This window comes from Eretmochelys imbricata, chromosome 10 (assembly GCF_965152235.1).
Source record: "Eretmochelys imbricata isolate rEreImb1 chromosome 10, rEreImb1.hap1, whole genome shotgun sequence".
NCBI classification, from domain to species: domain Eukaryota; kingdom Metazoa; phylum Chordata; order Testudines; family Cheloniidae; genus Eretmochelys; species Eretmochelys imbricata.
The window spans coordinates 78,318,366-78,335,939 of NC_135581.1; the positions used below are offsets into that span (position 1 = coordinate 78,318,366).

The 17,574-nt window shown below is 45.6% G+C and overlaps 1 protein-coding gene across 1 annotated transcript in view; it reads right to left on the reverse strand.

Moving 5' to 3' along the window:
- Window positions 1-17,574, reverse strand: part of IGDCC3 (immunoglobulin superfamily DCC subclass member 3) — a 183,415-nt gene that overhangs the window by 71,730 nt on the left and 94,111 nt on the right. The window contains exons 3-4 of the mRNA XM_077829340.1: window positions 12,288-12,432; window positions 6,939-7,069 (exon numbers count right to left, since the gene is read on the reverse strand). Coding sequence (XP_077685466.1) covers window positions 6,939-7,069; window positions 12,288-12,432 — 276 coding nt within the window. The remainder of the gene's footprint in view (window positions 1-6,938; window positions 7,070-12,287; window positions 12,433-17,574) is intronic.

The following is a 17,574-nucleotide window of genomic DNA, read 5'->3' on the forward strand; positions in this document are numbered from 1 at the left end:
ATCTTCCAGGAGGTCGGGAGATAAGGTAGAGCTGATGTACACTTAAGGCATCAGAAACCGAGGCGTCTCTGCTGTCACCCTGGAAATGCTGGAGAGTGGCAATGCTGCTGAATGCCCAGTACCATTCTTTGAAGCTAAGAATGCATGAAGAGACAACAAAAACAGTGATGCCTTCCAACCCAAAACTTCTGCTTCTCAGCACTCCCCACACTGCAGCTTTCCACAGAGCCACACGCAGTGCAAGCTGAACATCTGCGAGAGCCGTCTCGCCCCAGGAGACTGTCTGCTCTGCAAAGGGGGTTTGAAGTAACGTATCAGCCAATCCGTGTGTGGATGTAAGGAGCTGCGCTCAACTCCTGGTTTTGCTCCCTGTGTGTAGTTGGGTAAATCATTTAACCTCTCTGTGTCTCAGTTCCTCATCTGTAAAATGGAAATAACAATACTTCCTTTGTTGGACTGCAAGCTCTTCAAGGCAAGCGCTGTTGCTTGGTATGTGGCCATGCAGCATACAGTATAATGTGGCCCTGATCTTGGCTGAAGCCTCTGGGCACGACCCATAATGCGATACATCAAAATAATACCGTGTGCACTAGACCCACAACCTGTCAGACAAATTGCACCCCAGTGGGAATCAATACGATACAATCCTTTCTTACACACAATAAAAGTTTGGCATTACTAAAAACTGGGCCCAATTCCAGAAAGGCAAAATCAGCCCAAAGCCATGACAACCCACAGGCTTAGTGTTATCACTCGACGAGTGCTTTTTAGAGTGACCAAAGTCCATATCTGGTGCAGTCCCACTTCCATGGGCTTAGGTTATACTCCACAAACACTGAGGTCAAGCAGTGTTTAAGGAATTTCAACAATCCATTGCCGGTGGCAAGAATATTCTGTACACCTGCATGGACAAATATGTCCATCAATTTCGATCCTTAGGAGTTGGAGGGCAGCAGTGGGGGTAGGAAGAGGTGAAGGGTATAATTAAATCAGCCCAGGCTCATTTGGGTCTGATTTGTGACTAATATTGAGTATTCTGCTTTCAGATCTCTCCACTACTGGCTCTTGTACACGGAGCTTCTTCTGACTGCAAAGATCATTCAAACAGAAATGCTGCATTGGAAATTCTTTGCAAAAGCTTTCCTCCTAGATTTCATTTCCTCTTGCACTTTTTAGCTTCACACTGCAGCGGGGGCTGAAGTCAGGGGATATTACAGTGGTACTGAAGCAACCACAAATGAATGGATCATTTGTTAAGCATGTATATGGTTGCTGTACAGGGGGTGATAAAGCTACAGGATGGGTTGTTTTTAAAGAGGTAAGATCCAAATCGCTTTGTGTATGTGTGGCTTAAAAGTTGGCTTCTTGCTAAGTACAGTTCACCCTACCCTGTGCAATACCGATCTCTGAAGAGAATCAGAGCACTTAATTACATTTAACAACTGGCGAACTTCAGCAGATTTGAAAAACGAGACTTTCTATCGAGGGATCTCAACACCTTTCTCCGCAGCATCACAACACCAGGCTTGGCTCCTATTCCGAAGCACTCAGCGCTGGCCTCACTCAGCTCCCACTGAAGTCAATGGAAGCTTTATTGTCAACTTCCATAGGAAGAGAGGAGGCAGTGTGACCTAGTGCTCTGAAGTGGGATTCAGGAGACCATGGTTCTATTCCCAGCTCTGCTGCCACTTTGCTGGGTGACCTTGGGCAAATTATTTTCCTCCCCGTGCCTCAGTTTCCCAACCTGTCAAATAGGGATAAGGATACTGATCTTCTTTGTAAAGCACTTTAAGATCTATTGATGCAAAGCTCTGTCTAAGAGCTAGGTAGGATGAACATGCTTTTGAAAATTGCACCCCTCAATTCTTACTTAGGCTCCCTAAATAAAAAGTCCTGGTTTTCAAAAGCACTAAAAACATGCAGCATCTCTCACTGAAGTCCATGGATGCTCATCACTTATTAAAATGCCTAAATATTACCTTGAGAACCTAACTTCCAGTTCCCATTTTTTAAAATCTTGGTCCAATTTGGGCTAGGAACACAGTTCTCCTGGCCCCCCATGCCATGTTTTAACCCCAAGACCAACTCAAATACTTCACTGTACCTTATGCAAATCATGCACCCTCCTGGATTTGCAACACTGGGTCAGACATCTCACAAGAACAGGTTCCCTCCCAAGATTCCTGGTACTTCTCGCTTCTGGCCAAGGCTGAAATAAAGCACTTTCCCAAGATTCCTACAGTACTGTCCAGAACCAGAAATGGAAGGGCAGGGTCAGCAGCCAAAATGAAACAGAACTGTTTTAAAAGCTGTCCAAACTCTTTTGAACCCCAGAAGGATCCATTTGGGGCTCAGCTTAAGTGATGAGCCCTGGTGTGTGTCAGTTCTTATCTGCACCAGCCCCTCTATCCCAATGGAAAGTGGTTTTCCTCATACATCATCTTATCCCTCCCTCTTCATAGACAGGATTGTTCCTGATGGTGTCTTCCCTCCTGCTTTATCCAGTCTGGATGTAAATGTCCATCGAATGACAGGGGTGTCTGTCTTCACCATGAGAACAGGAATGAACAGCCCAGTAAGGTGTAAGATCCAGGGATGTTTTCTTGGCAGAGACTTGGAGTAAATAAAGCAGAGCTGGGGGGGGTGGGGGGCGCAGACGGGACACAGACCACTATATGTGCCATAATAAAATAAGGGCAGTGCAATCTCATTCCTCTGTGTTGCTGGAACACGGGATGAAGTCCACCTCATTTGCCTTGTCATGCCTCAGGAAATACAAAATGCAAATAAGCCTTTTTTCTTCCCCATGCCTCTGACCCGGGGGCCAGGAAGCATGCTGCTCTCTGTTCACAAGTGGCAACGTGCAAGCATCGCCAGCACTACGTCAGAGCCCCAGCGGGGACCTGGCCAGGCAGGTTGGGGGCTGGCCTGCATATCCATTAGTGAACAGGTACAACAGAGGGCACGCTACATATTACTGCCACCACTCCACTCTGCCCGTATGTGGGCAGACTGCCCCTTAACACCACGTCACAACACAGCCCGTGTGCTCCCGTGTGCTCCGCACCGTGCTCCTTGGGCTGCCAAAGCCCGATGGGAGCCACTTACGGTTTCATCGCCTCCAATTCAGAAGTAACCGGAGCGCAGTGTACCTCCCGTGGTGCTGGCACAGGGGCAAGCAGAGAGCAGGGGGCCGCAGAGCAGGGCCTATGTTGACTGTGGCTGGAAACGTAAAACACCAGCCTTCCATGCAGAGTGGCTGATCTCGGCAAACGATCCGTCAGGAGGTTCTCCGCACCACACAGGAAATTCGTTTGATCCAGGGGGCAGGAATGAAGGAGCGATTCTTGGTTGAGAGCTCCAGGCGAGTGAGCTAGAAGCAGAGCCTAATGCATTTCAAAACACCGCAGGGGAGTGAAAGGGAAAAGCTGCAATTCCTAAACGAAACTGGCTGAGGTTGAGGCACAAAGTCCCCACCTCTGAACTCAGTCCCAGTGGCAGCAGCATCGAAGAGAAGGATGATCAGGCTGGTAAAGGTCCCAGGCACCATCAATAAGGACAAGCACTCTGTTAGAGAAAGAAATGCCATCGGTGTGCACTTGCGTAGGAAAGGTGTCAGTGCAGAGAGGCAGGGAAGCCACACGGGAACATCTGCTCTAAGAAGGCACTTGAAAAGAACCAATCAATCGGATGGAAGAAACATCTGTGCATTGTGCTGCCATGGGGCCACCCCCAGTGCTGCAGAAGAGGAGAGGGAAGACAGCTGTGAGACTGACAGCGTGCTTTAGGGTCCACAACCCCAGTGGTTCTATCCTCCAGTTCTTCCAGTTCCATCACCGCAACCCTGTCTAAGAGTGAGGCGAGCAGTGCCAACTGGTCGGTTGGGGTGCAGGCAGGTTGTCCATCCTATTGTACAACCATCTCATGTGGAAGCATTTGCAAGGACAACAAAACTGATCAGAAAGCATCCTGCAAGCAGTTCTATCAGAGAGGTACCACCACGCTCCCAGGAAACAGGGAAACATCAGCAAAGGATGAATCTTCTTGAACCAGCAACCTGCTCATCAGGTGTCTCTCTTTTACCAACATCTCCGTGAGAAACACTGACAGTCCATCCTGTTCTGGTGCTGCAGTCAGAAACCATCTTCATCTTGTATCTCCTCTGGTCCATTAGCAAAGTCTTGGTTCTGAAACCAAGTTCCAAGGCTCCAGTAAAAAACTGGCTTGGGTCCATTTCTTTGCAGGTGGACAAATGACAGATTCACAGCCCCAACTATGGAGGTGATGGGCAGAACACGAATCGGTGTAATTCTTACCCCCTGCCACCATCACATCCAAGGGCAAGAAGATGCAAAGGTTTGCGAGGTGACTTTGAGTTCTATTATGGCAGTGCAACTCCCATGCGCTTACGCTGACGCAAGGCCTATACCGGTGAAACCACGCTGAAATGCTGTCTATGTAGTGCTCACGCTGATGATAATGGTGTAACTTCCACTAGTGAAAGAGCACTATCAGCGTACTCTGCATAGTGTTGACTTAGTCATCATGGGACTTGTTTCTTTAAGGAAAACAAACACCACAAACGCTGCACATAAAGGAAACCAGGGGAACATCCATTCAGAGTGAGAGATGGGCAGATGAAAGCAGCTAGCACTTTACTCCCTGAGTGAAATAATAACTCAGAGCAGTAAATTGTTAAACAGAACTTCAGCCCGCTGATAATTTATTGTTCGTTTTCCCCTCCGTGCAGCTACTGTTCACATACATCAAGCAAGCAGATCTGTAACAGGCCTCGAATGCTACCAGGTCTTTCAGAAGCAGTTAAGCCGTTTTCTTCTCCCATCAGATTTAAAGTGCAACATCTCTCTGCCCCAGCCTCTCCCCATTTCCCAAAGGCTGTTTTCTTACATGCTGCCGAGAGACTAATCTTGCATTCAGGAAAGGAACAGCCCAAGCTCTATGACATCACTGGCCACAGAGCCATGTCCGAGGATTACAGCAGGCTTGGTGACAGCAGGTCCTGGGCCTCAGTGGGCATAGCTGTATGAGACAACAGGATCATGACTTCTGGTAATGAGATGTGGTGCTTGTCTACAAAGGCTAAAGTCCTGCCCCGCTGTATCACATTAAGCGACATATGAAGCTCCAAAAATTCCAGGATTGGTTTGTTCAGAGTGCTTTTCTACACTCAAAAGTGACTATGTCCAAATTCTTGCTCAATGGATCTGCTCCTTGGGTATAATCGGGGTCAGATTGGCTTGCTCAACTGACCATTATATGTTGTATGCCTTATTTCACCTGTCAGCTCTACAGACTTGTACAGGTACAGCAGAGGAAGCTGGATTCTATTCCTGCTTGTGTATCTTCACAAAATGGTTAATTAAATTCCAGCTGGAGTCGTGTGTCTGACTGATCATCTGCATGCATGATTTTCTCTCTGGAACACCTATTTTCCATGCACAATTTCACATATGCATTTTTTGAAAATCGGCTCCCATTCTGCAGTATAATTCCTTATCTGAAATTTACATGTAAATTAGGTTTCTATATCTCCAAGAAGAAATCCAGACTGCTGGGTTATTTGCCCAGAAGTGGCCATTCAGGAAGAATGAAACCAACAGAAACTAAGAACCTCTGACACTTTGAAACCACCAAGAAGCAAACCACCTATGTTTTCTAAAAGGAAGCTGAGGACAGAAAGTGCCTTCTCCTGCACAAAGTTCTAAGTTGTCATCTACTGTTGGCTGCTTGCTGGGTTATGGGTGCATGATTTGACTTCATATTTTCTTTTCATCACACTAGGGAGGGTGATTGAAACACTGAAGTAGGTTTTGCAGACTAACACTGCTTAAAATTAAAGGAGTGGCCAAACAACATCGGATCAAATGTTAAGGAGAAGGCTACACTACTTATGTTAGGTTGACTGGCCTGGCAGAAATTGAGCCAACTGATGAGCCAGTTGGCCTGGCAGAAAATGAGCCAACTGTTCATAGAGGCTTCTAGATTGTTACTTGTGTGCTAGAAGGGTAGTCTAAAAAAGGATGGCCCACAAAACACTACAGACAAGACAAGCTGGACTCTAATGAAGTTATGGAAACATTGTGGGCCATATTTTCAAAGGTAATTCAATCCATCCTCCACTGCATGCATGGACATCACCTGCACGCTTCATTTTTGTGCACTATCACAAAATGAAGGAATTTGCACATACAAAGCTCATGCATACTCCATTTGTGCAGGGAAGCAGTTGTGTGTTTCTTATGGTATCGTTTGTTTGCACAGGTGGCAGTGTGCCAAAACTGTATGGGCACATAACACTCACTTTCTGGAAAACAGTTCATATGCCATTATATTTCCCCTTAAAGTTTTCGGTACTATCGGGAGTGAAAACCTGGTCCCAGTGATTTCAGTAGGGCCAGATTTCACCTCTGTCAAGTAAAACCAAATAAAACCTCACCTTAATGCTCTGAGAATTGTTTGCTTTCTTTTTTTTTTTTTTCTCTTTTTTGGAAATGTCAGTACTTCTCAGGATGTAATGTAACACTAGAATGTATTTCCCTGTTGGATAAATAATTGATCACGCCGCGTGTTGCAGTTACTTCCAGAGTAGACCAAGTTTGTAAGGAAATGGGGAATCTTTCACATTTCAGAAAGAATGTATTCTCCCTTCCTTCCTTCTACAACTCATGTTTTCCTCTTCCTCCCTCCTCCGCCTGCCCAATGGTTGGCACTAATTAAAAGGCAAAGAGACAGGTTTATTTGCTATCACATGGACCAATCTGGCAGAAACTAACAACAAGCAGGAACGATGAATGTACTGTTTGTGGACAGAAGAAAGCTTTTCAATACTGTTATCACAAAAGTTCTGTTACACTCAGCTGGTTCAGAGCAACAGATAGAAGGCGAAAGAGTGAAAGACCACGTTTACTGTTACTAACCTGACACAGTGAGTCTGGCCTCCCGGCTGAATTTCACATTAGCAATGTTGGTAGCCACACAGTGAAAAATCCCACTGTCTTCGGCTCTGAGTCCGGTAATCTGCAAGACTCCTTTGGGAAGCAGCGTGTACCTAGAGGACACAAAAAAAACAAACGAAAAAACAGTCGCAGAATGCAACATGATTGGGGAGCAGAACTGCACGTCCCAGGTGAGGCTGCACTAACCTAGGCCAGTCGGCACCATGCTGCCATCCACTAGCCCCAGTGTTTAGGGGTACGTACGGGTGCTGCACAATCCGGTACAGCACCAAGCAAGCTCAACCAGACCTAAGGATCGGGGCCTATATTTTAAAAAAAACCTTTCAGTGTTAATCTCCGGTCTCATAATGCACAGAATTTATCCTCCGCTTTGAAGAGACATTCTCCCTTCCTACGTGTTTAACAGTAGTAACACTCGTAAGGAAGGTGTATAAAACACTGAATAGGTTGGGGCTGGTCTGATTTTTTTAATCTTGACACCGTCCCGTTAGCAGGAGCTTTCCTCTCATGTTCCACTGGAACGCTCCATGTCAAAGGTGGCGTCCCTGGTACCCAGGACAGGTACCATCATCTTGCTATACGAGATATAAAGAGTCACCAGCAAAGCAGAATGTTTGCAGAGAGGGAACTAGCGAGATATGAACGGTTTTAAGAAATCGTCCCCACTGAGCACTGCATCGTTTTCTTGACTTTGTTAACAGTAGTTTTCATGTTACCAAAATTGGACCATGTCCCAGGGCAGCTGGCCCCTGTAACTGAAGTAAGTCCAGCTTGCCTGTGCCAGAACAGGTGCTCCCAGCTGGGCCAATTAAGGGGGTGGGCTGCCCCTGGGGCTCTAAAGGAAGTTCCAGTGAAGGGCTGGCTGTGAGAAGGAACTGGCTGAGAGTCAGCAGGTGAGAGAGAGGCAGGAAGCTGCAGGAAACAGGACTGCCAGACACCCCCCGGGAGGGGAGGCAGCGAAAGCCTGAGATGCAAAACGTGAGTTATGAAACTAGTTTTATTTGTTGGTTTCAGTTTGGGAATAAAACTGCTCCAAAGAGACTTTGGGCATGGCAGAGAGTCATTTGGAAGCTGGGGAGAAGCCCTGCCTCATCACAGACAAAAACATGATTATTCAGATTTCACTGGTTGAAAGACAAAAGAATACCGCCACCAGACCTCAGCACTAATTTCCCACTAGCATCGTTCCATGTGGTGCAAGATGGCTCAGTTTGGCCTCCTGGAGCTGGACCAGGTTACACAAATGGTGATTTTTGTCCACCCCCTCCCCTGGTCTCATGATCTAGAACGTGTTGGGCTGTCGACCACATTCATTGGCCAAAAACACCAGAACTTCTGCCATGTGTCTGTTACTATGGAAGCTGCCAATAAAACAATCTCTGTCTTGTGGATCCTCATGATGTGGGTGTGAATGAACCTCGGACCTTCTCATACCACATGTCAATAGAACAATTTAAAAAAAACAACTAAAACAACCTAGACTGAAAAGCATGAGTGATCTGACAAACCAATAAAAGCCAGGGAATTCAAAGCTAACGCTAAAATACTTTTCTCTCCTTAACCCAAAGGATGAAACTTGATGTTGCAGAAGTCTCTAAATAACATGCTTCCTTGCATACCGTAATGCTATCTATTATGGCAATGGGCTGAGGTACACACAGAGTTTGTAGATTTTAGGAAGTCTGAATTTTCTGGCCTTTGCGAGTCAGTTCTGTATTACCTTAAATGAGTGTGTTTGTGGGTTTCAAAGATATATATTTATTATAAGTTGTCTGGCATTTTTTTAAACAACTATGTCATTAAATTAGCTGGTAGTAGGTCATTACATTTTGATGAGTTAATGATTATTTCTGTCTGGAAGATTGAGACTATCTTTTCTAGATCAGCATATGGTTAAGTGTCTCTAACCGGCTCTCACTGTGGGTTCCAAGAGCTCGGCTGAATCTCTGAGACAGCATGACAGCAATCAGTTTTGGACGTACTGCAGTTGATTGCAATCTCTCTGGGACTTTCAAATGTCCTTTATTTTGGATGAATTATACCACCAGAAGCCTTCACTTTTGTTAACAATCTGCCTACCACATTAGAAGATTCAATTCCAAAGCTATTATTCTGTCTTCAAAACCTCAAAGTGTAACACTCAGCATACAAATTTATATGCAATTTATACACAGAATTGTACCAACCATGATTAATGTAGAATTTCAACTCAGCTACAAAGGAAGCAACTCTCTTCACCAAATCCCATTGGTGTCAGAGATTACAAATGTCACGATTTATGGACTGAACTAATGTTAAAAACCTTCTGGGCAACTGTCAAGGTTCCTTTCCCACTCTGAACTCTAGGTTACAGATGTGGGGACCTGCATGAAAAAACCCCTAAGCTTATTTTTACCAGCTTAGGTTAAACTTCCCCAAGGTACAAATTATTTTACCTTTTGCCCTTGGACTTTATTGCTGCCACCACCAAGCATCTAACAAATATATAACAGGGAAAGAGCCCGCTTGGAAACGTCTTTCCCCCCAAAATCCCCCCAAGCCCTACACCCCCTTTCCTGGGGAAGGCTTGATAAAAATCCTCACCAGTTTGCATAGGTGAACACAGACCCAAACCCTTGGATCTTAAGAACAATGAAAAAGCAATCAGGTTCTTAAAAGAAGAATTTTAATTGAAGAAAAAGTAAAAGAATCACCTCTGTAAAATCAGGATGGTAAATACCTTACAGGGTAATCAGATTCAAAACACAGAGAATCCCTCTAGGCAAAACCTTAAGTTACAAAAAGACACACAAACAGGAATATACATTCCATTCAGCACAACTCATTTTGTCAGCCATTTAAACAAAACAGAATCTAACGCATATCTAACTAGATTGCTTATTAGCCCTTTACAGGAGTTCTGACCTGCATTCCTGCTCTGGTCCCAGCAAAAGCAACACACAGACAGAGAGAACCCTTTGTTTTCCTCCCCTCTCCAGCTTTGAAAGTATCTTGTCACCTCATTGGTCATTTTGGTCAGGTGCCAGCGAGGTTATCTTTAGCTTCTTAACCCTTTACAGGTTAAAGGGTTTTTTCCTCTGGCCAGGAGGGATTTAAAGGTGGTTAGCCTTCCCTTTATATTTATGACAGCAACCTTCATCCTAAAAGAAGCGGAATCCGTTCAAAATCAGGATGCCCAGCACAGGTAGGAAGAGCCTAAACTAGCTCCTTTGTAAGCATCTGAATATTCCTCCTTCACCCAAGGAAAAGTAGAGGGAAGGTCGGGCAAACGGGTTTGGTTATCAGAGCCCTGGATTCTGTGGCTGTTCCTTTCGAGCCTCAGCTAAAGTGAGGTGTGATGATCTCACTCAAATCCCTGCCAGATGCGCAGCCAGTGTTAGCGGTCTGGGGATGTGGACGTATCTGGCAGTCTATTCTGACACTGCAGTTCCAACCCTGTGCATCTCTGCAACAGATACAAGAGCAACTTGCTCACAAATCTGCCCATGGCATGGCCTACTCTACCCAGTTCTAACAGTCTCATTTTGATGAGCACAAAAAATGTTAAGGCCCAATTCTGTGGCCCTTACTCACATTGAGTAGTACTTACCTTAAACAGTCCCACTGTGTCATGCGTCCTGCTAGCAAGCACTCTTATGGAGCTACTCACATGAGTAAGGACTATTCAAAGTGCGTTAGGTAGAAGAATAAAGCCTAGGGTATGTCTATACTGCCACAAAAACCCTGCGGCTCAAAGTCTCAGAGCCCAGGTCAGCTGACTCAGGATTGGGTTGTGGGGTAAAAATAGCAGTATAGACATTCAGACACCAGCTCAAGCCCCAGGCCCCCCCTCCATCCCGTGTCCAAACGTCTACACTGCAGATTTATAGCCCTGAAGCTCAAACCCTGCGAGCCCAAGTCAGCTGACCCAGCTATGCCCAGGGTCTTTTATTGCAGTGTAGATATAATGCTAGTAGGCTACAAAAGGGTAGATGGAAAATACCAGGAAAATCAGACCGTTGCAATTTTAAACTCTGTGGTCGGTCTCTTGGGTGCTTCTATAAATTCACAGTACAGCTGAAAAGGTCAAGTATTGTTCTGGTTCGCGTGTGTTTTGTTTTAGCTCCAAAGGAACCAAGCCACATTCTGATGCTGAGCTGACGTTTAAAAACAGGGGACTTTCAGAAAAATATTTACAGCTTCCTGGTTTCATCTCTCCCCAGTGTGCGGACATCAAGTCATGATCAAGGTGTGCCGTGATGGATTGGCTCCGGGAAGACTTGCTTTGTGGTGCTTTGGCTGCAGCTGTGACTATCACAGACTGGAGCCAGCACATCAAGCATTTCCTGTTACGTGCTGAAACTCTTCCCAAAGACTAGGGTGGCCTGCCACCTGTCCCTTCATTCCACGCCCACACTCAGAAGATCAAACCAGGCTTAGCGGCGCTTCCTAAACAAAGGGGGAAGGCTGTCAAACAAAGGAAGCAAGGACATGCCATTCAAGCTTTCGGGGGGGGGGTGGGCCAAGAAGTGGAAAGTGATTTTGTTTTTTTTTAAGGAGGATTGAATGGGAAAGAGCTAAAAAGATCTTCTGTTGGCACCCTTCTTTTGGTCTCGTTGCCAAGGCTGGGGTATTACAATGTAGCTCATTTGGGAAGGTAAGGCTAGTGATTAGATTGTATTTTAAACCTTCAGAACATAAAAGGATCTTATTGTACAACGCTTTGTCATGCTGGTGAGCGCTACCTTCTGTGAGCTGTCCCTTGTGGAGGGCTCCTAGCTCAGGAGAATCAACCTGCAGTGGGAGCAAAGTGTAGAGATAGATATTGTACATGGCAATCTGATTAAAAAGCCTCTCCAGTCTGAGACAAAAAAAGGACAGTGACTGCCACACTGGCTCAGGAGGAGGCCCTACAGAAAGTGATTGTGGCTATACTGGGTGGCCAGGACAGTATGTTCCCAGCCCCCGGGATAGCCTTAGGAAGCATTATTTTGGCACATCCCCTAGCCAGAACCATAGGTGCTGGAACAAGAGGTGCCGCACCTCCTGGCTTGAAGTGGTTTCCATCATACACAAGGTGCACAGTTTAGTTCAGTGGCTCTCAGCACTCCAGCACCCCGGGCCGGGAGGATGGAACTCATGGCATAGATTTCAATGCCTTTCCAAGGCAGAAACACAAAAGAAGAGCCTTCCCTCAGATGAACCCCGCTCTGATGTTCAGTGTGCCCAGATAGTGCATTTGCATCTCCCTCTACCAGCAAGAGAGCCTCTGGCCTGCTATTTCCAACATGTAGGTGTGGGTCAGTAATAAATTACCTCTATGTCTCTTACCTATCATTGTCCGTGTTGATGGGGACTTGATTCTTTTGCCACAAGATTAAGGGCTCTGGTAAACCATGGATCTGGCACTGGAATCTTGCGACACCTCCTTCTTCCACGACTGCGTTCTGAGGGTGAACATGGAAGTCCGACATAGCTGGAGGAGGGAAGAGAAGAAACAAAGACATGAAATGAGATCACAACAGCTCAGCGCTGAGAGGGCGCACTGCCAGCAGAGGTCACAATGACCCAGCCTGGCGGAAATATCCACCACTTCACCTGACAAGAAACAGCAAACAAAAGCGGCTTGTAGGGTCATATCTGAATCTGGACCCGTGCCTTGGTGTGCAGAAAGGATGTTTGCACACCAGGCATTTGCACATGCTAACCCTGCACCTGGGCAAAGAAAGCGGGATGGGAGGCCTGCAATTACACAATTTACGTGCGCTGCAATCACGTGTAGAAGTGACCACCATCACAGCAGGGGCCAGTAGGATGCTCCAACACTGCAGTGTCACTCATTGACTGTCTTTGTCATCACCTTCAGTAGGCGTTGGATTCGGCTGCAGAGCAGAAAAGGTCTTGTCTCTGCGCTTTTCATTCCAGTGCTGTCAGTGCCCTTCTACCATGTCCACCACAAACGTCCTGTCTGTATGTTTGACTTAACTTCCCCATTAACTTTATTTTCATTTCTCTACTGAAAGAGTGCAAGGAACAGGCTGGCAACCATTTTATGGCAGCCGATTTTTTTGCTTGGCACATACTCCAGGTGGCCTCCTATCATTTCAAGTTTCTGCCTTCCAGCATCACAAAAGGAAAGGGAACAACCCCAATAAAGTCAGAGCTGTTAGAATGATAGGATCAGAACTGATAGCAACAGAGGTTGGCAAACACCAACAGATGATGCCGGTGCCAATTTTAGTGCATATTTTCTCCATCACCCTAATAGCAGCAGAGGGACCAGTTCAGTATTGTACAGGCAACAACCTATTCAGAAAGGAGAACTGGTGACTTAGTGAATACAAAGAGACAACAGGTCAAATTCTAAGCTGCCCAGAGCAAGACACTGGAACTCACTAGTTAAGTACAGAACTAGGAGTGCTATCAATCACACACACATCAATCACACACAGCATCCCCTAAACCCCTGATCCAGCATGCACTGGGCTCACTATAAAACCAAGGAGGGAAGTCCTGGCTGGGAATCTGGAGAGGAAGGGTCTAGGGCATTCTATTATGATCTACAGTAGTGTTCCCACCACTGAAACCATTGATGGAGCTGCACTGGTGATCAGCCTCCGGCATGATAGCCACCATGACACAAGTCTGAGCTTTGTCCGTCATTCATTCCAGTCAAAGAAAAACAATAGAAAGGGAACATTGTCCGGAGGGATCCTTTTGGCAAATGTTCAGATCAGTCCTTATTTTAGCTCTCCCAAACTGTTAGCATGATGCAGTGGGGTTTTGCAGTAATTTGGGAAAAAAACAGATTCCCCCTGTGCTAATGTGGCATCACACTCTGGAGGAAGATAGGAAAGGCCAGGAACTGCTTAAAGATGGCCATGCTTATCAAGGAGTCACACACAATCATGATAGGATTGGGGATATCCTTCAACAGAAGACAAGTTTAAGACAACAGCCCATGGTTTGTTATTTCCTGGTCACGACTCTCATTAGGATATAGGTTGCCCTCCGTTACATTAAGGAGAAAAGCATGGGTATAAACTACTGACTCACACATCTACCTCAGTTCTGCACAACCACATAACATGCACATTCCTCTGCTGTTAAACTTAGTTACTACAGGCCCTGAGCCTGGGAGGTGATGAGCATCTGCAACAAGCATCCTCCTCAACCAGTGGGCCTGTAGTGAGTCCCACAAAGTGCTCAGGACTTTGTAGGATTGGGCCCTGCATGCCCACGACACTTGGGGGCGCCTGGGCTTCTCATGTCAACCAGCTGTCAGCAAAGGATAACTCTCAAAGCATCAGCGAAGAAGAAGAAAGACCAGCTTTTGCAGTACAATAAGAGTAATAATCATTTGTGGGTAAAGTGTCTGGCATGCCGTTAGCATTACATAAATCATCATCACCAGAATGCAATAATTATTACTATTAATTAATTGGAAGGTGCTAACTTTTGACTGCGTAATAAATATAACCTGGGCTAATAAACACCTCAGAGCCTCTATTTAGCTCATGATTCATTTTTAGTACCATATACACAGGAGGATCCCTCAAGTTACCATATAATATAAACTCCAAGAAAATCACGTATCCCCTAGCTCTGCTTTCCCATCCCTAAAAATACCCCTCTCCCGCACAGAAAAGCCCACCTCCTTTTACATGTGTCAAGGGTAATCAATGTGCATCTGCTAAGGAACAAGCTACGTATGTGTCAGGGTCGCTCACCTGCTGATTCCAGTTGGGCTTGGGCAGATGGGAGAGGCTATTAGCAATACATTAAATATGTGCTGCTTTAAACCCCTCTGCTCCCCAAATCATCAGTCTCAAGTTCAACATGCTAAATACAGATTTGTTAAGCTGATTGAATAGCGCTTGGTAGAAAGCCCCAGCACAGGGCGGTTGGAGGATTGGGAAGGTTTCCCCTGGACCCTGCTCTTTGGTTCTAAGTATTTCATTAATATCCATTTTGTTTCAAGTGCTTGTGAATTCCCCTTGCCATATGGTCTTGTGTAGATAGCAGTAACACCCAAGCTGCCATGCGCCCTCAGCACACTAGACATATTGCACGAGCGGATCAAAGCCCGCCTAGTCAATGGGAAACCCAATGGGAAACATACTAACCTGGAAACTGCACACACAGGCATACAGAAACATCTTCTGTTCTCCCTACAGGGAGCATTTCTAGGGAGTGTCCTGACGCCTTCAATAAAACTGACCAAACCTATTTCTGATTTAACTTTTGAAGGTGAAGAATGATCCCTTATCCCTTTTTCTCAAAAGGGCAACATGCCTGATTGTGGGCCCCTGAGTTACACTGGCAAGCACTGCATGAGCTATCCCATTGACTTCAAATGGGACCACTGATGTCAGTCAGTGCTCACCAACAGAGGGCAGAGTTCCAGAAGGAGACCTGGTCCAACGTCCACTGAAATCACTGGGACACTTTCCATTTCAATGGGTTTGGGCTCAGGGCCAGGATGAGGTACGTTATTGTGTCCATCCAGTGCAAATTACTATTCAATCCTCTATGGATTCTCTGGGTTTGTCCCAACATATTCACCTCATGAAGGGCTTGATGCACGTCAGTGGGAGCTGGAGCATGCCCCATGTTTGCCTTGTAAAGTTAATGCCTTATTTATTTTTATACTGTTAAACTGATTCTTATTTCCATGAATAAAGCTCTCATCGAATATAATGAGATGGAAGGAAATCCTGCACGAGGAGAAAGAATGTGGCATGCCCAATAAACTAATGATGATGTGTTAGTAGTACTTGTATTATCATAGAATCACAGAATTACAGAATATCAGGGTTGGAAGGGACCTCAGGAGGTCATCTAGTCCCACCCCCTGCTCAAAGCAGGACCAATCCCCAATTAAATCATCCCAGCCAGGGCTTTGTCAAGCCTGACCTTAAAAACTTCTAAGGAAGGAGATTCCACCACCTCCCTAGGCAACGCATTCCAGTGTTTCACCACCCTCCTAGTGAAAAAGTTTTTCCTAATATCCAACCTAAACCTCCCCCCGCTGCAACTTGAGACCATTACTCCTTGTCCTGTCCTCAGCTACCACTGAGAATAGTCTATTATGATAGCCCCTAATCAAGGATTAGGCATCCATTGTTCTATGTGCTGTACAAACATAGTGAAAAGAGAGTTCCCATTCCTAAAAGGGGGTACAGTCTTGGTAAGTCACCACCTGTCAATAGTATAGCGGTGCCCAATAACTGATAACCAAGCACAGTGACTGACTGGATGATCACGCTATAATTGGTATCAGCTGGCTAATCACCAGGGGTCCATGAACTCACTGAACTGCACAAAGTTAAACAAGAAAACAAAAACGCCAGCAACGCAGATGCCCTGCATTATGACTCACTGTAAGGATGCAGAAACTACAGGCTGGAAAAACGATCACGGTGTTCTCTAGCAATAAACAATATTGAAATTTAACAGCCGCTGAAGGGGTTAATTTGAGGAGGGGAGTGTGAATGAAAATAGCCCTCGGTAAAGAACGCATTTCCATTCCTTTATTTCAATCGTATTTCGTACAGGTAAAATTGCAGTGATAACCTCTCCTCTTAAAGACACTGGTATTAATATTTATCATGAATAAAACATGTGAGGTTATAAATAATTCAGTTATGAGGACAGTAAGTAAAATATTACTCTTCAGTGACCCTGTAATGTGGCTTTGAAGCACAGGTTTATGTTAAATGCCTAGGAAACACCACGACCCCTGCCAAGGCAGCTGGTTTTCACAATCTGCATTAAAAATTAATGCACTGACCTACAAAATACTATTTTTTAAAGCAGGTTTGAAACTTTCTTTACAGTTACAAAGACAAAGGCTTTGCTGGAGCTCATATAAACTGCCACAAAGTTGACAGCAAGTGAGCACCTGAATGTGGTTCCCAACCTGGAAATAAATCACATCGGTGTGTAAAGGAGAAAGGGGTGGGAAACTGACGGCTTTATGGGGCACCATTCAAGGGAGATAAATCTGTACCATACCATACTACATACTTCTCACCTGACTGCACAACAAATCCACACCGCTGAGCACTTGCTTCTCTGACTCTCCTGCCTTTCACCAGGAAACACTAGGATTCCTGTTATCAGGGACACTTAATTGTCTAAACATACCTTGGGAACAGTGCTAACCACACCTTCCCGGTTGGCATCGGCCACTTGCCAAGAGCCTGACGGCTGCATCTAATTTGCATGCACATTTACATAATTATTTTTTAAAATAATTGCATGGCACTATAATATTCATTTGCACTCTCAGTCTCCTGGATAGGGAGGCACTATCTAATCCCTCTATCTTGGTCATTTAGCTTACTCCATCCAGTTGTCCCCAATGAAACCACCACTGCAGCAGCTGAGTAGTAGTGGGTGAGTGGAAATTGCTGGCTGGTTCTGTTGACCTGCTGTTAGAGGGGATCTGAACTGATCTTTCCCCCCTTAAAACTTTCTGCTGGTTCAGTTCCGTCCGTGGTAGGAACAATGGGAGTAGGCAAGGCGCCAACGTGTTGACCATTGTGTCACCTAACTCTGCTAAATGCAATTACGGACGATGTGATGGTTAAAAATGCCCGCAGCTGCTGGGGCC